General features: G+C 38.9%; 1 protein-coding gene across 3 annotated transcripts in view; it reads left to right on the top strand.

Moving 5' to 3' along the window:
* The window catches only part of LOC139711637 (syntaxin-like), a 95,631-nt gene that overhangs the window by 45,496 nt on the left and 25,341 nt on the right, over positions 1 to 24,794 (top strand). For 2 of the 3 annotated variants that reach the window (XM_071623513.1, XM_071623500.1), the window contains exons 5-9: positions 5,161 to 5,234; positions 7,490 to 7,598; positions 9,129 to 9,202; positions 12,740 to 12,877; positions 13,851 to 13,961. In XM_071623513.1, the coding sequence (XP_071479614.1) occupies positions 5,161 to 5,234; positions 7,490 to 7,598; positions 9,129 to 9,202; positions 12,740 to 12,877; positions 13,851 to 13,961 (506 nt within the window). Of the gene's footprint in view, positions 1 to 5,160; positions 5,235 to 7,489; positions 7,599 to 9,128; positions 9,203 to 12,739; positions 12,878 to 13,850; positions 13,962 to 17,988; positions 18,580 to 24,794 lie in introns of those variants that run through there. The other variant, XM_071623507.1, reaches the window with a different exon arrangement.

Below are 24,794 nucleotides of genomic sequence, written 5' to 3' on the forward strand. Positions count from 1 at the left end.
TCTGGGTTTCATCAGCTAACAAGCAAAAACAAGCAAAAAAACAACAACAACAAAACAAAAAACAAAACAAAAAGGCCTTCAGCGTAACTTTCCTTTGCCACTTCCAAGTTTCTTTGGCTGACAAGCAAAAAAAGAAAAAGAAAAAAAAAGTCCTTACCTCCACTTCTTCTATGACTTCCAGGTTTTATTGGCTGACAAAAAAAAAAAAGCCCTCTGATACAACTTGCAATGAGCTTCCAATTTACATCGACTAACAATTAAAACAACAACAAAAAAACCTAACCACTCCCGGGGTTAAATAAAACAACAAGAAAAGTAAAGGGGGGGGGGGGGCTATGTGGTTAGATCCTATGTATTCTTATGTATTAATTTAAAAAAAGTGTGTGGGGGGGGGGGGGGCGAGCCCCCCGGTTTGTGCCGGCCCTGGATACAACCCTCTTGCAAATTTCATCTGGAATTTTTTTTTTGTACTAGTAGCTGAGTTTAAAGGTAAGAACAGCTTGAGTTTAAGGTGCAGTGGGCGGATCCTTAGCTGAGCCAAGTCAATGTTTGTTGCTGTGGAGCCAAACATCGGCTTTAATAGCGGATCAAGGAGCCATTTTGAGGTCATTTTCCATCATCAGCAACCTCTTGAATTAGATGGCACTCTCCTAAGTTTTTTCTTGTGATGTATAGAGACAGAGAGAGAGAGAGAAGTGGGGGGGGGGGGGGTGGTTGAGAGAGAGGGAGAGATACTGTATGTGTGTTTGTGTGTGTGTGTGTGTGTGTGTGTGTGTGTGGTGTGTGGGTGTGTGTTCTCGCATTGAATCTTTTTTTCTTTGAACCTTACCATCAAAGCAATTGACAGGCTCATTAGAATGTGAGTCTTTGGGAAAGTGATTATGGTGCATCTATTGTCATATTATAATGTGAAACACTGTTTCTTGCTCAATTTAAAAAAAAAATGATTCCTCCCAGAGACTTTGCTAATGTTAACAAAATATCAAAGAGAACACAGTTCTAAGAGGAATTCAAAGTTTATTGGATTAAAATCAAATTTGAAATAGCTGAGATATCAAAAGGAAAAAACAAAACAAAACAAAGAGGTCCTGATAAAAGGTGGGTCCCACCTTTTATTTCTAATTAGGACTATTTTGTTTCACTTTTTTTTTTGGATATTGCAGCCATTTCAAAACCGATTTTCATCAAATAAACTTATAATTTCTCTTGGAATTGTATACTCTGTAAAGTGTCAGATAAATGGTTTCTAATTATCCCACAAAAAAAAAAAACTAAGATCTGAATCCCCATCCCGACCAAAACTATACCATAAGTTACAACATACATGTAGCATACATATCATTATCATATCATTTAAGCATTGACACACGTACAGTGTACAATTTTGTTATTTTATCACCGTTTTTTTTTCTTCTGATTTTTGCCAAATTGCCCATGATCTTTTGCCTCAGATTCTGTGCTTGGATGAAAAGAACAAAAAACAAACAAACAACATCGTAATCTCTCATCCAATTCTTTCATTGAAAGTTAATGTTAATTCATAAAATGATATACCAGCTTGAATGCAGAGCTGCTTTTAATGTCCTTGCTGCCGCTGCTGCTGCAGCTGTACTCTTTCTGATTGCGTGTCTGCTATGGAGTGATCAGTTAGATGCTTGTAATTGTGTGTTCTGATGCGGGTAATGACTGCGTGACAGGTTTCCTTGAATACCATTCTGTGTGTCACTCACCATTGTCAGATTGAAATTGAGGAAAATAACCATGATCCCTACCAACCCATCATTTAGAAGTCAAAAAGGAATGGACACCCCCCCCCCCACCCCCGCAAAAAACAGAAAAGAATGTGAGGTGCATGAGAAATAGAGCACAGCAGATGTAAGATATTTTGCGGCATTAGACATTGTTTCACAAATTTACATTTAATGAGATCTGTTAGAGGAAAAATTGACAAAAGTGACTCAAGATGATTTGGGAAGTATTGATTCTTTTTTTTAAAACAAAAATACTCCCATTTGTAAATGTTATAAACAGGTTTAATAAGTTCATGAAAATGAGCACAGTGTGAAAGCGTATATGCATATACTTTGTAACTGAATGTTTTGTTTTTTTAGAATTGCTTGCTTTATGGCCTGTTGTCAGGCAGGTAACAAGAAATATGCGTGATGAATATTTACTTCAATTCATCCCCAAACAGAGTGGGAGGGTCATTGGAGAAGTAGTGAAGAAGAGTAGAAGATAAAAAACTCCACCTCCTTTATTGAATAGTGATCTTATTTGTAGATCTAAGTAGATGTACATTTGACATTCATTGTAGAATTGCAATACATCTTATATCATCTAAGGAGACCTGAGGCAAAACTGACCAGTGACCAGATGGCTTGGAGGAAGAGATACCCAGAGAGTGTCCAAGGAGTAAAAATGAAATCTTAATTTGCAGGTTGTTACATTGTAGTTCCTTTTCCTGAAGACTCTATGACTGGATGTTGGTAAAGGTTACTTTATAGAGAAGAGGGGGGGGGGGGGGGAGAGAATGAATTCAAGTTAACTAAAGGTAGGACACACTGAAGTGAAAGAGGAAATAAAAAGAAATGTGAGAAATACAAGTCTCAAAGTAGAAAATAATTGAGTAACAAGGTTAGATGAGACATAAAAAGTTAGCAGGATCTGTGCATTGAAGAGTTGAAATATAGGATACATGGACAGGTGACAAAAATGGGGACAAATGATGGAGAGACGGACAAACAGACAGAGACAAACAGACAGAGACAAATGGACAGATGGAGGACGGGGTTCAATATTGGGAGAGGTATACAAAGGTCAAGAGGGAGGTAGAGAAGGAGAGGAAGAAGAAGAGGAGGAGGAGGAGGAGGAGGAGGCGGAGTACGAGGTGGAGGCGGGAAGCATTCAATCTGTTCTGCCCGATGCAGTGTGTGCATAATTTGCACGTATCATGCTCCCCGTTGAAATATGTGTGGGAGGCACTTGCCGACATTTATGGAAATAATCATGTTAATTCCTGCGGAGGGCGAAAATAGATTTTTGGGGAAGAGGGCTGCACGGCAATGAGTCAGCCCCCTCTGACTAATGGTTCTGATGCTTGGCTGGGCTGGCCATGGTGGTGGCTTGCACTGAGTCAGCATGATTGTGATATATCAAAATGTGATGAAGCAGCTGGGAGTGAAGGTGGCGATGGTGGTAGTGGTGGGGTACGTGTGGGGGGGGGGGGGGGAGGCGGGGGGGATAGTGGTGGGAGAGAGTGGGAGAGAAGGTATTGGATCGTGGAGAGGGGGAAAAAAATGCTGGGACGGTGAATTATGCCCCGAAAGTGATGAGAGCTCATGGTCCAAAGCAAAATTTTGATGAGTTCATCTCCCCTCGGTCGCAAATCTTTCTTCCAGATCTGAACACCAGCCTCTGTAAATATGCCTAGGAAATTATTCATCAGTCAAGTAGGCATCTAATGAGGAGAGAGGGAGAGAGGGAGAGGGGGGAGATTGGTAGAGAGGGGGTATTGGGGATGGATACGGTATGAGAATGGTTTATTCTTTGTTCTTTGTTCTACCCAGTCTGCCTCTGTCGAGCGCAGTTTTTGTATGGTACCTGTAATTAGCCGAAGTCCATTACAATAAAGTTACAGTGAAATTGTTGAGTATCAGAGTTCCTGCTCTATATCACAGGAGATGTTTTGTGCCAATATCCACAGTGAATGATAGATTACAGTGGACTTATAATGAAGTCCTCGGGACCGGCACTTTTCTTTCGTTATATCAAAATTTGGTTATAACCGAACAAATGAACAATTAAAAAAGAAAATAGAGTGGTTAATGTTGTGGGCTGAATTTTTACTTCATTGTAACTGGAATTTTGTTATTTATATGTATTTGTTATAATGGGAGTGCACTGTACGTGATATTGCTTAATTCCTCAAATTGGCAACAGCAATTTCATTACATTGGGGGAAGGTCATGGTGATATGCCTTTAACGACAGTGCGAGTCATAGGATGTATCATGAAGCTGAATTGCCAGTATACATTACCTGATCTTGGAAACATTAATCTCCTGTGTCATCACACAGCAGTGCAGTGTTTTTGTTTTGTTCTTTTTCTTTCATTCAGAGATTCATGTCACACACCACAATATTAGTATCCACGCACAATTTTGATATCCTTGCGGAGAAGCCAATAAATCATTTCTTTAGCCTACGTGTATATCAAACTGTATGTATGTTAAAAGTCATAAACTTCAGATATGGTTTTTTGACAAATATGTCTGAAACTCTGCTCATAGCCCCAGAAGTTGTTATGACCATCCAATTCGTTTGTATTGTATTAAAGTGGGATGTTTCCTTGCTAGGGAAAGGTTATATATCACCCACAAAGTGATTTTCATTGAACACAAAAGATCTAGAGAAAAGCAATAAGTTAAAGTTTGACTTGCAGTTATTAAACATTGATTGATGTGCTGATGTTGAGGTTTCTAATGATGTACTGGCATTGCATTAACAATCATATTTTTGTTGGGTTGCTTTGGATTGGCAGGAGTTGTGCATCAAACTCATTTGTTGCTGTGATTTCCTTGCCCTATTAAAAGCCATTTCAGGCTATTGAAATTTACTGTAACCTTACTTTAATCTCTATAAAAGGGTGTTGGATTAGCCAATGGATGCTATTGTGATGGATAGTACGATGATAAGGGTCCTATTCACACGAGGCGATATTTAAAGCTGATGCTAATATATTGATATCCAGCTTGAGCGATACATGTGCACATTAACTTGTGTGCTTTGTCAGAATTGGGCTTTGATCTCCCATGGGGTGGGGCAGAAGGACAAGTTATACTGTACTCGCCGTATATTTCGTGGGGTTTTTGTTTTCAAGAATTGTACCGGTCAGGTGCTGTTTGCTAATTTAACAACAAGCAAAAAATATTATTAAACTCTGATGTTTTGTGATACAACTGACCTACACAATGCATCAAATGTGATACTAGTAGCTCGAACTCTTTTTTATTCAAATCACTGCCCCCAATGGTCAACAGTACCTTTAGTACATCTGGTCTGTATATTCTGGTGAGTTATGTACCTGATTGTGAAAGAGCCTCTTGTCACATTTTTATTTTTTGTTTTTTCCATTTTCTGGTCTGATTTTTCTGATTCTCAGTGATGGAGCAGAGCATTGAGCAGGAGGAGAGCTCCAAGATGAACTCAGCTGATGTCAGGATAAGAAAGACACAGGTGAGATGCCCTCTGTTTTTATGTCAGATTCTTCTTGTATTAGGGCGAGTAGGAAGTGTCTTATTAAAATACTCAATTTATCTACAAAGTAATGACAAAAGAAAGATGTATAATAGCAATGTAAATGCTATTTGCTTTGTATATGTTTTAAGAGAGAAAGAAGAAAGCATTGAAAACAGTCTCAATGATATATTTTTTCCACTGCAGCACTGTCAAGTGTTACTTCAAATGCTATTTTTCTAGGAGAAAATTTGTCAATCATGATGTTCCGTATTAAGATCAGAGTAAATATTTTAAAAATGATTCAAATTTTAGATCTTTCATCTGTCACCTACAATATCTGTGTGTGTTTGTATACGTGTCTTTGTTTTAGTGTTTATGATGTATTATATGTGAGAGTGAAGAAAATCAGTGTCAGTAACATTGATCAATGACAGTTTATAAAATCAGCAAAGAAGATCCTTACATTTACATTATATACATAATCTATAGAGGAAGTTGAGGCTAGTGAAGAAATTTATGAAGTACTTGAATTACTTGATTTCATTGCCACATACAGTGTACCTTCTTATTGTGCACTGTAGAAGCATAAGTTTGATACCTGTTACTTTTTTTTTACAATTTCATATGTATACTTGTATTGGTTTGTGCAACTTTTCCATGAGTGAAATTGTACAAGGCAAAATACCTGTACAAAATAAACTGTGTGATGAAACGACTTGTGTTACAGATTGATATTAAGACATTATACAGGCCTGCCATGGTCAACGAGCAAAATAGATTACTTAGTATATTTTCTTTTTTGCGGAATGTTAAATGGGGGTGGGGGGTTGCGAGGATTGACTGAAGACCACCTGCTGTAATGAAATGAAGGATAATGAATATAGGAACATTTAAAGCACAAGCTACTGTATCTATCAAATGATTCTATGTTCTTTCCCAGAAGAAAGAGAAGACGGTTTTTCTCTGTATGTAATGTTCTTCCTTTTTTTTTTTCATTTTGATGACGGCAAGTCTTACGTGTGATGTTCACCTCACTGCTATCCTTCATCCAGCATATTTGGATAACCTTTAAGCGGTGATTGGTTTGGGGGGTATCGCTGATGTATGGGAGGCCTGGTCTGGTCAAGCCGGCAAACCAAACTCGGCGGAGGGATTTGCGATACCTCCCGAGCTTCTCCTTGATCAAATCGGTTTCAGATTTCTATTAGGTGCGCTCCCCACTCCACACCCCCGGCATTTGCACCGTCAAATGTCGAGCGCATGGCACTGGAAGCTGTGTGAATGACCTCAATGTGGTGCGAGGGGGGATAAGATTTGAGCGTCTGACGAGAAGATTTGGAAGTGTGAAGTCAGATGTTCCATTGTGACATTCCAGTGCCTCACATACAAATGTACATGTATATAGAGTGGAACTTAATACTATGACTTCAGTTTTAAAATTTTAAGGTACAGAGATTTGCCAATGTACAAGCTTGTCTGTTTGGCCACCATACTACAGTACCCCAGTCTAAATTGTTTAGATTGACCTCTCTCCTTGCATTCTTGTCCAGTTTTTATTTTCATTTTATTTGTAATTTCTTTATTTATGCTGTTCTGCATAAATACACACAATCATGCATGACATACAGCCAAATTATAGTAAAGTATGATTGAGATTGATACTGAAATTCTAGGACGTTGTTTAATTTATACAAACGCAAGACGACCAAACAATATGAAAAAGCATACAACTAACTTTTAGGAAGTAACATTTCATTGAGTTGATACATGACAAAAGACAAATAAAGATTGAACCAAGGAGTCCAACGAAAAGGACTGCTTGTTGGTACATTGTCTCCTTGGAGAAAATATTGGGTCCTGTAGTGTAAAAGTAGATTCAAATATTTACTTTGGAAGAGACATGAAGTGACAGGATTTGATAAATATATGCAAATTTTTACAAATGCATTAAGTTGGAATACTGAGGTATTGTTGTATGGTATTAGAAGCAAATGGAGAAAGAGAGAGAGAGGGAACTGCAGTTTATATGAGTCCCATTGGTGCTGTATATTTAAGAAGAAATTAATTTCAGTCATTGTAAAATGCAATCACAGTGTACATACCTCTGAGATCAAGTACAAATTAAACAAGCATAAATCACTGTGGTAGTTTTAATTCAAGGACTTGCTGCCTTTTGGCGTTATTCATCTGTACATTTCTTTAATCATGGCCTTGTCTCCCCCTATTGTTGTTTTTTGTGTATGTATGTGTAGCACTCAACATTATCGCGCAAGTTCGTGGAGGTGATGACAGATTACAACAGCACGCAGACCGACTACAGAGAGAGGTGCAAGGGGCGCATTCAGAGGCAGCTTGAGATCAGTGAGTTACCCACAATCCACCTGGCATTCGACATACAATATGAAAGTTATAGACCTATTCGGGTTCGTTGAGAGCAGCAGACAATTGTGGCACTGGGCGCAGCCATTAGCTCATTTTGCGATGTCCCAGCCTACCCCCACGGGCAACATGTTTATCGCGCACTTGTAACAAAGGTTCGCGCACTAAGCAAGCATTCGCGCACTCAGTACGAGACGCCCATTGGCTAAAGCAACCATGCATCAGTTTTTCATTCCGTGCGCGTGCTAATGTAGGGAGAGGGGTGGGGGAGTGGGAGGGGGGGTCGGATGAGACACCGCAGTAATGGCGCTGCCCATGCCAAAAATACACATAGCGCGTCACATAATCAGTCAATAGACCAACCCGACCTCGCAGAACACCCTCCATTAACTGCGGTGTTCCAGTTGTGCTGTGCATGTGTACAGTGTATGCTGAATGCATGATATATATTGCAGTGGGCGCGAGCTGGTAGCCATCACACATTTCTGCCAAACGTGTACGTTCATAGAACACTGCAGTAATGGCAGATTTTGCTGCCATGTCGGATCAATCTACATCAATGAAAATGTGTCTCCTTTTTCTTTTGAACTATTAAAGATGAAGAAAAAATTAATAATAATATGTCATTTCATTTATGAATAACGTGCCTGAATTTTTAATTTGTTTTTGTGAATCGCAGTTCTGTGATATTTGTCTGGCCTGTAGAAGAAAAGTGGAAAATATTGCATGGGGTAGGAACATAAAATGTTGTATGGTAGGCGTGAACCACCTTCAAGGGTATTACTGGCTAGGTAATGCAATATTTTGCAGGGACCTTAAGAATATCGGCACACACTTGAAGACACTTGAAAATTCTGTAAGCTAAGTTGAACAAGCTCTGGCAGAGATGTACAGGTAGAGATTTACGGTAAAGTTTTTACGCAAGTTATTATTATTGTTTGTTTGTTTTTTGGCGCTCGGCCTAGTTAGATGAGTTTCTCTTGATTTCATTCTGTGGAATCAAAATATGAAGTAGTATTACATACCTGTATAACAAGCCAAGAAAGTATGTGCGTATTTTTTTTTTTTTTTTTTTTTTTTGCGCTAGTTTCATGTCGCGCAAAATGCACAAAAATGTCCACGCCATTATAAAAGTTTCTGCTTTTACAGTATTGGGATAGCACGGTATCAGATACACATGTAGTGGTTTATGAGGTGATCACTGGAAACTAGATATAACCTTGGCTGTTAGTGGATAGGTTGTTCTTTTCTGCATTGGGTGTTGATATGGAGTGCTGCTTCACAAACTTTGTTCCAGTTCCTTGCTATACAATTAATTTCATACCAACTTGTACTTCTAATCCATCTACACGTATGCTCAATGTGTGCTAGATTTTTTTTTTTGGAGTGTCCATGGGACGTGCTGTTAGTGGACACACTTTGCCTTCTTTTCGACCCACCTCACACCTATGACAGATTAGAAGTAAACTTTGTTTATGCTTGTATTTTTTTTAAACTCTTTTTTCCTCCCAGCCGGAAAATCGACCACAGATGATGAATTGGAGGATATGTTAGAGAGTGGAAACCCAGCCATTTTCACATCAGGGGTAAGTATGGGAAGCAAGAAGACTGGAGCACTGCTTGTCTTGATAATTGCTGCATTTACACCATGTTCCTGGCAGCCACAGCAATCGGGATCAAGTCCACCATGGACAAAATGGGATGAATGTTAGACAATGTCGGGGGGGGGGGGGGTCTGATCAAATGCTGTGAGGGATCATAAATGACTTCTGATATCTACATGTTCATTGAATGGAGAACTGGAATGAGCAAGACTAGAATACAGTTGGGGGGGGATGAGAATATCCCACCTACCCCACTACATTTTGGGCAAACAGAGCTGCCATGGCAACCAGAAACTTGGTGTAAACATAGCATTAGGAGGAAATGCAGGATCTTGTGGGACTGTGATGAGGAGAAAGAAAAGTTTTGTGGATTTTGTATACGTACGCAAGTCAAGCTGATGTAGGCTCTCGTCGTTCATCCAGTTGAAGTAGACAACGATATATGTGACCGTGCACCTCAAAACGAACAAAAAGTCGCACACACTGATTTTGCGTGAGGACTGAAAATAAGTGAAATGGATCAATCTAGCCGAACTTGACTTTTTCATATTTTCCGAAAGAGCGGGTCTTCTTTTACATTATGCTAAAATTTTATATCGTAAAACGGGCAGGAAAGTGTGTTTTTTAGCAGTTTATCTCGAACATTTTTGGTAGAATAGTGTGATTAGGTGTGTCTTTGGAATCCCATTTTCATTTCTGAAAAAAACCTTGTCCACACTCTTCACTTTCAACTCTAATAACTTTTGAAAGGATGGCGCTACTGCTTTGAAATTTGGCATTAATTATGGACAGCATGTGTTAATGAGGCATGCTTAATTTCAGTTTAATTTGATAATCTCTTCATTGTTGTTACTCTGGTGGTTTATTTCCTGTTTTTTGTCCCATTCATCGCACAGCCAGCACGGTTTGGTAAAGATTAAGCGCTTGAATAGACACTGTACTTCAGAGCCTCTTTTCTCAGTTCACACTTTTCCTGAGTTTGTGGTTTCTTTCCAATATTTAGATAGGTTAGGAGAGTCCATTTGATTTGAGTTATACATCATTTTAAAGCTTAAAGTCTGCTCTCTCAGAATATGGTCTTAAATAAAAAATCATGTCTGGCGACTTTTTGTTTGTTTTGAGGTGCAGGGTCACATATAGTTGGAATGAATGAACTGGAAATAAACTCCCATGAAGGGATGCTTTTTACCAATTATCAGTTGGCTTCCTTAGCCGAATGAGGATCCTGCAGAAGGAACAGCACTCTTATGGAGTGATATTGTGTAGAGACCATCTAGGAATGAGTGGAGGGACCTGCATACGACAAGACAGGAGGCCTCCGCTTCAACTGCATTTGTTGCACACGTGGGACCAGGCCATTCGCAGGATTCCAAGTCGTCTTTCGTGTGCTGGACAAGATCTAGTGTGCACAGACTCCACACAATATAAGGGCTGTTCCTTCCATGGGCTCCTCACTCACCCAATGAAGCCAATTATGTTGCTTCAGCTGAGTTTATATCCAGTTCTTTCGTTTAAATGTAACATTGTTTTGTATATATATGCAAGCAGTCAGTCCGCAGCGCGAGCGAAAACGCACATATTTATTCAAGTCGTATGCACGGCTGAGCGGTGCTTGCATACGTAATGAGCAGATACATGGTCATGAATAAATCCGTGTAGAACGAGTATTTCTCGTCAGTTTTCGACACTTTTAGTATCGACTGAAAGAGAAAACATAAGCAAATATGCTCATGATCAAAATAAACGGAAAAGAAGAATATAGAATATCAAAATCCCTCTCGAAGTTCGGTATTGCATTCAAAAATATTCCTTCACGTTTGACGCCAAAAAACTAACCTGAAATCTTTCATGCCCCTCTAAAATATGGTGAAGACTATGTCCGCTAATGTATATAGTATCACAATAAGGGCACGTTTTCCCATCTTCATTTCAATACGGGTCAGGAACTAGCAAAATTCAGAGACATGTCTAGCGTCGAGTTTAAAAAGATTATCCTCGCATTCGCACCGGAATTCCGGGTCTGTGATTGGTCGAAATCTGTCGCAAGACGCGGCGTGTCGCATTGCGTAGTATCCATTGGCTGCTGACTCAATGCTGTGAGTTTTAAATGTTAGGTTCCAGATTGTGATCGAATTTTCACTCTCTATACAAAACTTGAACTTTACACAGGAACCAATGATGTGTATGTGAGTGTGCACTTACAATGACCCTGAACAATGGACCTGGCTGCCACCTGTCCCGAGCTCTGCTGCAAGGCACATGAATGCTTAATCAATTATTCATGTGGATTGCCCCGAGCACTGCTAGTCTGAATTCTTGACACAGGGTGAAATGCATGCACATGAAAGAAGTAAGCACATGTTTCCATGTGCTTGCACACACCACATTTCAGAATGAACAAAGACTAGCTGCGATAGTGGAATTCCTCATGAAACATTCCAATCCTGGCCATTGTCCACGACCATTGTCTGGGTATCAACAACACATTCCACGCGTGTTCATTCACTACCCCAATTCCAGAAGAAAACATAACTTGCCTTGTTTTCAACAGGAAAATTCACAACCTTAAAAATGGTGCCCCTCTTCCTTTTTTAATTGATCATACTCGCTCAAGTTTCACGATTGTGAAATCGAAGAAATTACGGAGATCTATTTTCAATACCAGTCAGGAACTAGCAAAACATCAAACTATGATCTAAAAGCTTCTTGAACATTGGCAAAATAATCGTTTACTTTGATGCTAAAATGGACTACTATATTGACATCAAAAATAGAGAAATTAGGTATCAAATTAATGAGCATAATCAGCTCTATAACTTAACTAACCACCCTGGGTCAAACAGTGCACTGCGAAAGCTATGAAAGCTGTTGTTGCGACCTCTGCAAAAACTCTCGCAAAGTATCGCGAAGTCTCGTCAGTCTCAAGGGCACAAACTGCGTAAACGTGATTCTGAATAAAATTGTCGTTTATGCCTCATTATCGCACACGCTGCGGACTGACTGCAAGTTCTTTCAGCATTTTGATTAGTTCAGGCTACTTTCCTGCTGAGTCAAACCGGCAATGAAAATCTGATCTGACGTATAGATCTTTAACCCACCAATAGGAGTTATAGTTATACAGAGGCTTGATTGGCCATTTCATGTGTATTGTAAATGCCTTAATGTGCGAGGTGGTTTGAGATGTGACTTTTAGTAGTGTCAGAATGTGGGTAATGCTTGATAATACAGAACTACGTTGTGTAATACCCTGTGGTATGCTGTGTGAATCGCATGTGTCATTGAAGTACACTTGCATGCATGGTTGATCTAAGGGGCAGTCAGTGAATGTGCATCATAAATAGTTAAGGTGAATTCTTCAATGAACATATAGGCGATCCAGCACATGTTTTGGATTGACTCTTATTAGGCAGTTCAAAGAAGGCTCAAACTTGGGGCTGGAGAGGTATAAATGGAGGATATGAATTGAGACCCTCTTTCATTGAACCACATTCCCCCTTCCCTCTCCACCGCTCCTCTCAGATCATCATGGACACTCAGCAGGCAAAGCAGACGCTGCGGGACATCGAGGCGCGGCACAACGACATCATCAAGCTGGAGACCAGCATCCGAGAGCTGCACGACATGTTCATGGACATGGCCATGCTGGTGGAGAGCCAGGTACAGGAGTGAAGGAGGAAGAAGAGGAATGAAAAATGGTGGAAAAAACAAGATATAGGCCTGTGTAGTTTTTTCATTTTTTAGGGGGAGAAAAAACCCTTCAGATGAAGTCTTTATTATCAAAAGGAAATTTTACAAAATCCCTCTGTAAAGGTGAGGTTTACACAGTGATGCTCCTATCAAAGTGCATTTTCAGTTTTGGTCTGTTCCATGTACACGTCTTTCATTTCATGTTTCGACAATTTGGTCATGTTTGCACCATCAAGGCCATTATTGAATCAAAGTGAAAATGAACAACCATTATATTGTTATTAATTATGATCATTTATTCGGCAAAATCATTCAAAAATTTATTCGGCAAAACAATTCTGTCTCTTCAGAATTAAAGAATAAAGAGAAAGAATGAAAATATATGGCATAACACATGGTATATATGTCCTTATGCACTCAATAAAAGGAGAGACTGTGATAGAATAATTACACAGTTGCAATTGCAAAGATTTCATAGATAATTATAATGATAGTAGACGTCATTATAAAATATTCTGACTAGTCACATGCATTTTACACTTTGGTTTGAGGCATTGCTATCCGTGGTCCTTGTCAGTCTTGGGCAGACATCCCTAACAGAGCGCCGCTGAGAGGGAGCCAGTGGCTCTCCTGAGGTGGTGTCAGCTCATTCCAGGGGTGGAGGTGCCACTCCCCAGGTGGCAAACTTGGCCCGACTGGAGCCGACCGCATTGTCCACATCGGCTTTGATTTGGGTCAACCAGCCTTGGACAGTGCCTTGACCGTAGACGCTGTGTCTTCAGGATAAAAGAAACGGAAAGAAAGAATGAAAACAGAAACTCATCATTATGGTGATAGGGTTCACATACATTGAGCATAAGAAATGCCAGTTTTGCAATAATTGAGTATCTTTTTCTCGTCTTTTTTTTCCTCCTGATATCGTTTCCTAATCTGTGCCTAACAGGGAGAGATGATCGACAGAATTGAGTACAACGTAGAGCAGTCGGTGGACTATGTGGAGACCGCCAAGATGGACACAAAAAAAGCTGTCAAGTACCAAAGCAAAGCCAGACGGGTAAGTGACCTCTTCCCACGCCGAGTATTGTGGGAAATTTTCTTCTGTCAGTTCCTCAACCGCATAAGGATGGCAGCTCTTGTTTGCAAGTCACCACAAACTACTGCGCTATGTCAACTTCTGTTTGGCATCAAAAGTGGAATGCTTCAAATTTGAAAGCCTCGATACAATACTTAAGCAAGATTCGTGGTGGGTTACAGGAAGAAGGGACGTAAATGTGAAAGAAAATGAAGACGAAGATGTTTGTGAAATTACCCAGATTATCTGTTGTGTAATGATCATTGGAATAATGCTGAGATATTCTCTATCAGATTAGTTTCTGCAAGACCATACTGATACTAGTATCATTTCTCAAGATCCCATTGACTCTTTGCAAACAAACCAGCTGCCACCTTTATGAGGATTTTTTATTATTTTGTAGATCTGGTGTAATGCCACTCACTGTTCACACCCACACACAACACTCCCCAACACATACACACACTTTTTCTTTTCCTCATCAACCCCTTCCCGGTTTGCATCACCCCGTGTTTCCCATTAGCTCAAAGTATTTTTGCTTTTATTTTATTTTTTTTATTTGAATTATCTCTATACAAAGAGTTGTAGATTTTCAAGTGCAGTTTGGTTTGGAAAAGTTATGATCAACAAGTAGTTTAATTTCATCTTCTTCTTTTTTTCTTCATGTATCTGATATGATTTGTTTTGTCATAGGGATATGCAATCAAATTAGTTGCAACATTGGATTTTGCTGACATAAGCATTATGGGGCATTTTTCGTGATTTCTTGTTACATTTCCTTTGATATTTTGTTTTCAGGTTTCTCTGAATAGGTTCCTATCATACCATAAATTTTGAGTGTTTTTTTTTCCACTCCCAAATCCTCATTACAACACTTTCAGCAATGGTAAAACCTGTTTAATACCAGATGTTATTCTATTGAACTTGAATGGGCATGCATCACTGTTCTATAGTGGTGGCACAGTCCCGTAAACAGCAGGTGTTGAATTGAAAAATGAAAGAAAACAAACAAACAAACAAACAAAAATGTTAAGTAATACCAAATATTTCCATCAACGTGATTCAGAAATCGGCATAGACAAGATGGTGACTTATCTATGTCATTAGCAAATGAGAAGGCATAGATGCTATGTTTCTGGTATTTCCAGTGACCTTTTCTTTTCTCTCTATTATCAGTTGTAACACATATGACACATCATTCTTTCTTTTTGTTCTCATCTTCTGTTTCTCCTTCTTTTCTGCTTTATCTTCTTTTTTTGAGGTATAACGAGCAGAAACATTCGCTGTATAGCAATTGATTCTTTGCAGTAGCTTGAATAGGGTATGGGAGTGCCTATTAGATTGTATAAAATCTGGATAGTGTAAGGTACCAATACTAGTTTGTGTAAAGTCAAATTTGAATCTTGCATATGACTCAATTGTTTTTCTGTCTTCGTTCCATATGCAAAATATCTGAAGTGTAGATCAGATGCTTCTGCAAGTTTAGGAATAACTGGGTGTTGTGTAAATGTTGAGATGGATTGCTGAGATTGGGCAAAAAAAAAAAAATCTGGAGAGCAACCCTCTGTGCACTGGCGTCTCAAGCAGCCACAGAACAGGCCTCTGCCAATACTCTCTGTTATCCTGACTTAGCAACTATTCCTTGTTATTGTGCCCAAAGATACTTTACACTTCTTTACAGATCCAACTTTACAGATCTCTTTATTTCTGAACAGAGTTATTTGATTTCTGTGACAGTAACCGAAAAACAGCAAATAACACTCGGTCACTCTCACCTGTTTCTGTATACAGTAATTTATTTCCAAGACACACAAAGTTGAGCTTGTTACGATCAAAGAGCTTAGTGAACAGTGACCTGCACCATTACATAGCTGCACGGTTTATTCATGCAGATTTGCTGAAATGGAGGTAGCAGATATTGTGTCAAAGCATCGAAGAACTTTTTCACAGAATAAATCTTTAAAGTACACCAGCTGTCTGTGTATGTTTGGTACATGTATGCTTTAGATGCATATGGACAAGAGCTGTTGGTGTGTAGATATGAGTCGCAAACACACATGTGTATTGCATTCAGTACGATGTAGTGTGGATATCGCAGTTCCAGAGACCAGTGCACAGCAATTGCACAGACCAACGGATACTAGTATACCGGTTGAATACTTTCTGGTTAACTGTCCAAAGCATGCTTGCAACCAAGAAAAGAGCAAGAGAATGAGAAAAAAGAGAGTCCCACGGAAGTGGACCTGACTGGATGGGACAAGATATCAGGGTTTACCTTGGTATATCATCTATACCTCTTGCATGAAGGATTTCTGTAATCAATTTGGGACGAATCAGTGACATGCATTTTTACTGTGATGATCATGCGTGGCATTCATTATCAATCACAGCTATTTCCTCCCCCCATAATGGTTGACACGTAGACAGACTCATTTCATGTGTCCAAACACACAATGTCTTGGTTATCATTTTGTGTGCCACATTTCACCACTCCCATCACAGCTCGCATCGTTCGTGGAATGCGATGATCTCTTCTATCCCTCTCGCACCGAAAATCATCTCGATTAGTGTAGTGACCTTGCAGGGTAGTTGTGCGCTGCTGTCTGTCCTGGCCGTGTGTTTACTAGACACAGAAATCAGTTCCATTCATGCTGCCTCTTGTATGAGTCCTATCTTGGCTTGAGCCAGGCAGTGCACCTTTAACCCATTGAGAATCAGCTGATTTTTCTATAACATGCATTTCCCATAGATACCTGCCCGAGTGTACTCGAGTCTAGTCTTTAATGGGTTAAATATTAATCTAATGCAGGAGGGTTTTGCCATTGGTCTATCTTACTATGCTGATTGTGTTATAAAAAGCGTTTTCATCTGAACCAAATTCATTTCATGTAAAGAGCTCTTCTATGCTACGTATGATAAATGCAAACAAACAATTTGTATTTCGTAATGAATAATAAGTAGACATAGACATAGCAAACAATGAAAATCATGGATACACAAAGCGCTGAAAACATCCAAGATGGCACCATAGGTCATGCAATATTGAGGTCCTTTTTTTACATTTTGCTGTTTTTATTTGTTTTTTTTTCCTTTGAGAAAAACGTGCAGCAAGATTGTATTATTCTCTTTATATCACCTTGAAACATCTTTTTTCTTTTTTCTTTTTTAAATGATGAGCCATGCTGCACACTGCAGACACTCATAGGTGTGTCTTGATGATCTGCTTGGTGGTAAAAGCTGTGTTATTCCACTTAGCCCACCATATATTGCTCAGAACTTCACCTATTTGATCTTTTTTAGTTCAGCTATATACCCAGCTTTTCTGGGTTGTGCCCCAATTGACTGTCTTTCCTCCTTCTGTTTTTTGTTTTTGTTTTTTTCACATGCGGTTGAAAACTTGATTTCAACAAATGTCATGTAAGTTATGGCAAAGAATTCTGTGTATTCATCGGCTTATGAGCAAAGATGGCATCTCATTTCACGTTGCAAATCAATATTGCTCAAATAATCATATCTTTTTCTTCCTAGGTTTTTTTTTTTTTTGATTTCATTTTTTTCCCCATGTTGCACACAGTAATTGGCAGCATAAAAACTAATCTCAGTAGTAATTAACATATAGCTTAATATCAAAGTAATCTCTCATGTAAATCCATGATAATATGTTTTCTTCTGCTCTTCTTTTTTTTATTATTAATCTAAATGCCTACCATGACTACATTCTTTTTGACATACCATACATGTATGAATGACAGCTCTCATAACATTGCATCTCACCAGTACTAATTATTTTTTTCCAATCTTGCGTTCTCTCCCGTTTTATTCTCTCCCACGTCATGACAATGCACACTGGTTTTCTAAACCATTCTCTCTCTCTCTCTGTCTCTCCCGTGGAATCGTGCTTGTGTGTTTTCTCGTGTGCGCGTGTCTGCTTGCTTGCTTGTATCGGACTGCCTGTACCCGTCACGTTCTCCCTGTCCAATGCCCGCTCGCTCACAATGCTGACCAACAGAAAAAGATCATGATAGTCATATGCTGTGCTGTGCTTATTACTATCGTAGTCATAATCATAGTAACGAATGTGAAGTAGGACACCCACGTGAGACGTACTAGGTTTACAGTACCTTCAATGTTCAATCTTGTATGGAGGAGGGTCACCGGACCGAAGCTTTGCAGTTGTGCAGATGTTTACCCGAAAAAAAATAAATAAGTGAAATTGGATGAGGAAAAGCTGTCCACCAGGAAAGATTGCGACTGAGCTGCGGAATTTTTGCAGCAGTATCTGTTTAGGGAAAGAAATCTTCTGCGGTGTATGAACATTGAACACGGAAAGCAGGGATGGAAATGTTTGCTTTGTAAGGGAACCTCAAAAAGAAAATAAGAGAAGAGAATTATCAAAAACAAATTACCAGTGCTTGGTGATATTTTTTTTTTTCCAGCTTGGTTCCTGGTTATTGTCTGGATGGATGGACGGAAATAGGAGAAAGTTATTTAGATTGACCCTGCAATACTTGGGTCGGGAATTAGACGTTGGCAAACAGCTGCCCGTTGCAGTGTGTTGTGGGCGCAGAATGTGGCTTGCGTAAATGTGCTCTGTGTGCTTGTTTGCAAATTAGAGGTTGACTTCTGCTAGTGCAAGGATTAGATTAGAGCTGTTGAGTGGAATCAATATCCATAGACTTCTTGAACATTTTACTGTCATTTGTGTTACCCCCACCCAGGATGATAGCATCCACAAACTATGTGCGTTTTTTTTTTTTTTTTTTGTTATATATATATTCATCTATCTCCCCCCTCCCCTTTTAATGCCTATTTGAGTATTATTCTTTATTTCTCCTTAAATGAAGTTTCATCTGTCCCAGTCCAATATTCCTTCCCACTATCCAAAGTAGCTGGAAAGTGTCTGTGAATGGCTAAAAAAGGAGCTTGTAGATAGTTTATTTACATTTTCTTGTGCGTACGAGGTCAGATCTGTTGTCCTGTTTTGAATATGGAATACAAGAAATGCTTGACTGTACTCCATTCAGCTACTCGATCCAGTGATTATTTATATCCTTGTTTAATATCTATCTTGTTCTTCGTCGAGGTTTTGATGTGACGGTTCCGTAATGCTGAAAGTTGTACATTGTACTAACCTATATACATACATATATATATAAATACATTATATCTATAAATACTAGTGGAAAGAGAGGGTGAGAGAGAAGGCCGGAGCAGAGAGAATGATGGCTGTTTGGTAACAACAGCTGTGGGACATGTTTGTTTTTGATTTTTGTTTTGTGTGTGTGTGTGTGTTTTTTTGTTGTTGTTGTTGTTGTATTTTTGCTTTCAGTTGTTCCTCTTGTGTTCTCTTTCATTGTTGGTTTCCATCAGTGTTTGATGAATAAACTCAGTGTTGATGCCGTACATGTACATATACAAATATGAATATTGCATTTACTATTCAAAAGCTAGAATTGTACAGTCAGTAATACAACATGCCAATAGACTTTCATAGCTTGAGGACGTTGACTCTGGACAATGGACATGTTATCTTATGTAGAGAATATTTCTTCTGAATTGTAGTTTAAAACGACATGGACTGCACTATTGGTACTGTATTTGTGTGTCTTTTATAATGGACTTCATGTGTACACCTAGTTACTATAGTAGTATAGTTTGTGTTGAGCATTTGAAGTAGGAAGAGTATGATGGTATTGTATTGAGATGATTTGTGACCCTCTACAACAAAAGGATCCGAAAGTCGAGGGAGGTTGATTTTCTGAAAATGACATGACCTCATTCCCTTATTCTTCTGCTTAAATTTCATGTAACATGACTTATAAAAGTACTCAGTTGCGGAGATATTGATGATTTTATGAGACCATGTTGAGTGGTCTAGGAAATCAGCGTTTCGAGAAAAGCGCCTTCAAAGTTTTCTTTCTGACGCAATTGTGATCAAGGGGAGGTAAGACAGTTTTCACCTCATAGCAACCCTTGCGATGTTCATTCATTCTTAGCACCAGTGGTCTACGCACGACCAATCAGTAACCAGTATGCCATGCATTGACCAATAAGATCACTCGTTGCTAGGGGTGGAGTCTATCTGCGGCGCTAAATTCAAATCTTCAGACACGTTTCTGTTTCATTGAAAGTCAGAAAATCATGGCCCAGAAAAACGTTATAGTTTCTTGCCTTTCCTTTGATCATTCAGCTTCAAAATTTCATCAGATGATAGACGAAACATTAGACTGCAACATTATGCCGACAATAGAAATTCAGTGGTTTTGACCGATTTTGATCTGATCTGACTTCAAACTTGATTTTCTGGGCTCAGCCGTCAGCGACTTTCGGATCCTTTTGTTGTGGCGGGTCACATTTATAAGTCCCATGAAGATGACACCTCCTTTCTTGTAGATGTATGCAATGTGTACACTGACTGGCAGATTCTCAGTTGCCTTCGTACGAGTAATCAAATCGAATCGATGAAATTAAAAGAACAACGAACATATTTAAACTAAACGAAGGGATGTTAGTTCCACAAGATATGTGATGAAAGATTGTGGCTGTGACCCAAGCTAGGGGAATGGGGGTGGGGTTGGATTCTCTATTAAAAACAGAGACCATTCAGAACATCACACACTGGTTTCGGCTGGTTGAACGCCCTAATAAAAAAGCGTGTGCAATTTTACCCGGGCTGAAGGATTTGCACAGATTTTCTTGGTTGCGAATGCCATGTTGCCTCACAGTAATCTCATCTGATATCAGAAGACAATGTGTCCAGTCAGTAAGGTCATTCATTAGGCCTCAAGTTGTGAAGATCCCTCACCCTGACTAGTCAAAACTCCCAGGTAAAACTCCCTCAGAACTGCAGCTCTGAAATATCAATAACAAAATATCGGTGGCACTGGAAGGCTTCATCCTCGATTCATCTCTAATATATACAGTTTAATGGTGTCCATCTGAGCCATTAAAGTAAAGACATGGGTACACCCGACCAGATTGTTATCAAATCAATGCTTCAATACATCGCACAAGTGTGCATGCTGTAGTGGCAGGTGAGATTGCCTATGAGTGACGGTCACGACTGTAACAATTTGATTTGGATTTTAAAATCGTATCATAGGGTTAATGGTATAATATGCCTTTGATATGTCGAGGAATGGAAATGATTTTCCAAGAAGGCATTAATTTTTCAACACCATACCAGGAGACAGCGTGATCTGGAACTTGTTAACATGACTTCTGTTCCCTCCACTCCATTATATGATATATGTATATATATCATTGTTTCTTTTCTTCTAACTGCATCACCCCCCCCCTCCTTTATGGACTAAAAAAGGCTCTCGCTACAGAATTGCTACCGCCATCAGTGAGTCAGATGCACTGAATATCGCAAACTCTGAATTGATCATGGACGTTATGAGGCACAGTCCACAGATCTATTTCATTGAGCCCGTATGACACTTACAATTTATCATGGTAACCACCAAAAGGAAAGGGGCCCTCGGAGGATTGAGGTCAAAGGTTATGGTGCCAACAACATGAGAAGTAGTGTCAGATTTACATTTAAATTTTCAGGTTTTAGGGTGTGTTCGAGTGCTCTCCTGTTGCGTATTGTACTGTACCATGCCCATGCCAGATGAGTGCTCGACCGCTTCCAAAGTATACTATACCATACCATACCGAGCCAAAAGTGGACCACTTTCTTATGTGCTAGTAAAGCGTACCATAACTGTACCAGAATTTGGCATGAGAAGAATGCGCATAACAAGCACTATGCCATGATACAAAGAGTCGATTCTCTTTGTCTGGAACACCTGTAGGTAGCATAAGCACTCCAGGTGCATAGCCCTGTTTCTACAAAACATGTAACCCCTCTGACTCGAGTCCAAAAGTAGGGAACTTTTGCAAGCACTACGTGGCCACTAGTTGAGCGTGCCGTGTGCAAAATTTGCTTCTGCACATGCTCAAATCCAAAAACCCTCCCTTCCTGGGGAAAACGAGAGCAGTTCTCGACCAAAATAGTGTCTGGTCCTGACGTCGGGCACGATTGAGCAGTCAGCCAATCAGTGATCTTGTTGCTACGGCTGCGTCCACGTGAAGGTGCTTAGAAATGGGGATGGGAGTCCAAGTGTGGGGAAAGTCACGGCTGATTGCTTCCGTGTCGTATCGTCTTCCCGTCATGTAGCGAAAGTTCTGTAGTAACTCATGAGGTATGCTATCTCCACAGAGCGCTCAAACTCTCCCAATCTGGCATAGTATGGGAACAGTACGCACTAATAGTCTGGATCAGTTTGGTTTGTTTTTGAGTGCTGGAAAGCGGTCTTAATAGTCCCCATTGTCAATACACTACTGAGGTCAAAACCTCAACTCTTCTTACAGTCAATGGAGAGTAACATTGTTGCATTGTCATGTGAAATCAGAAAATGTTCCACACCTCAGATAACATGAAAGTGATAATAATGATTTTGGTCTCTCTCACTCCAAAAGAGATGAAATGATGGATATCTACAGCGAGACAAGTGGAGAAGAAAGGAAACATGTATGCACACAAAAATAAATATCAATACTCAAATCTAACCCGTGGAGCACTATCTCATTTTGAATGCAGTGGTCATTTTATCGAAGAGAGACATTTTAGGAAAGAAACGGGAGAGGGGCCTACTTTTAACCCCACATTGATGTCAGTTCATTGTCCATCAAGTACATTACTGTAGATCAAGTTGATGTCACTCTTTAATTACAAAGTGTACATCAGCTTTGTTTCATTGCAAAACAAAACAAGGGAAGGATTTTGACTGATCTGTTATAAGTAATGTATTGTAGCATTACAGCTTGTTTTGTCTGTTTTAGGAGCACAACTTAGACCGGTCATTTTGGATGATCAACCTCGACATTCTTAAAATTTTATGAAGCAGTCTGATAACAGTAATATCCATGTGTGTGTGCAAAATGTCTGGAAAATGTCTGGAGCCCAAACTTTACCTGAAGAGTTTTAATTGTAAAGTTTTTTGTCAACTTTCAATCAGGGTCTAAAATCACCTGTATTTTCTAGGACTGTAGATATTTGTAGCATAGATAATTATGGTAGAAAAGATTGATTGAATTATGTATTTATATAGCATAAACAACAATGTACATACATATGGCTCTTGGCAAAAAAAAAAAAAGAAACTTAAAAGGAGAAGGATTTGTAAAGAAGTAAGTTGTTGATTGGTGAAGTGGTTTGCAGAATTTGGTGCAATCGAACGAAGATTTGAAAATGAGGGAGATATGATTTTCTAGAATGATAGGATATGGGAGTTATTTAATTCAATTCTGTTCCGCTCTAAAGGTGTACAAACATACTTATGCTCAATAGCTACGTCATGAAATGTTTAATACATCGATACTACCTATATACTCCTTTGACGGACAGCAAATGTATGTTGTTATTCATTATTAAGTAATAATTGATTGAGCATTTGCAAATGACAGAAAAGAAACATTGTATATCTGTATTCTGTGTGTAAAAAGAAAACGAGTAAATGTTGATGACTTTGCTGGCGTGTCTTTGGGAATAAATTGTGTTGTAGACATTCAGAGCGTTTCTTAATTTGTGCATGGAATTTTAACAGCTGATAGTCACATGCTGGTATGTTGGCACAAAGAGTCTACTAGTCTTTCTCTAATCTGTTGAGTAAATAGAAATTAAAAAAATAATAAAATGGTGGCACTTTGTACATGATGTATGTGTTCTGTGGCATATACATGTACATGCAAGGGATTGTTCTTCAACAACTTATCTTGGAAAACGCTTCAATACATTATGTCCAATGTGATGACCAAGGTTTTCTTCTCTTTTAAAAAATCTTTCAGCTGTTTTCCCCTACAAAAAAAGAAAAAAGAAAAAGAAAAGGCAAATAAGATACCAGAAACGGGACTAATTCAGGTATTTTGCAGGTCAATGACCATAAGCAATGTCACAAGACTTAGTAAAGATAACATAGGAACAACTTTTCCACCATTCCTGCCATTTGCTTATCTGGGTGTGGACTTCTGAAACGACCCAAATTGAATCATGACCATGTAACTGTAAGGCATATTACACTAACCCAAATAATATATATATTTTTTTTTTTTTTTTTCAAGATGACTGTAAAATGACTTCCAGAACACATTCAAAGATTTTGTGTTTGAAAGTTTAAAAGGCTCAATAATTTTTTTTTTTTTTTTCAGTTCTAATGTTTTGGAAATGCAGTGTATCCAAAAAAAACCCCGAAATAATGAAAAGTTCTTATTGTCTGAGAACAAATGGACATGAAGCATTTATAACGCTTTTCCTGTCTTTAATGCATCTACCACCATTCTTTAATTGCCAGAAGTCCTAATGCTTGAGAAAGATTGAGCATTTCTTCTTTCAAGCTCTCACGAAGGTTTCATCATATAAAGTGACAATATACTTAGGAAACATGGCGCGTCGACCCGACTGTGGCAATATGACACTTGAATAACATGACACTGTTTTCTTCAGGGCTGAAACCAGTGAAAGGGAAATGGAAATTCAGCTATGTATTAGATGTAATTGTATTGTGATATTCATTCACCAGATGGTTATCATTCCTTTTTTTGCTTGTTTGTATTTGTTGATGATAAATATGTAAAGATGAAATTTATCTTCTTATGAGATTGTATGTACTTTTAATCCAATAGGTTTAACTCCTCATTTCCCCTCTAGTTGTTATGATTGTTGTATATGATATTTTCATTATATCTACTTTCATATATATGTTTTCTTTTGGGTCATTGTGCAATTTATTCATTTTTGTAGCAGACAATCAAGCAATACTCCTAAGT

Source organism: Diadema antillarum, unplaced genomic scaffold, assembly GCF_040938485.1.
Source record: "Diadema antillarum isolate AM-2024a unplaced genomic scaffold, OU_Dant_1.0 scf00000040, whole genome shotgun sequence".
Classification (NCBI taxonomy): domain Eukaryota; kingdom Metazoa; phylum Echinodermata; class Echinoidea; order Diadematoida; family Diadematidae; genus Diadema; species Diadema antillarum.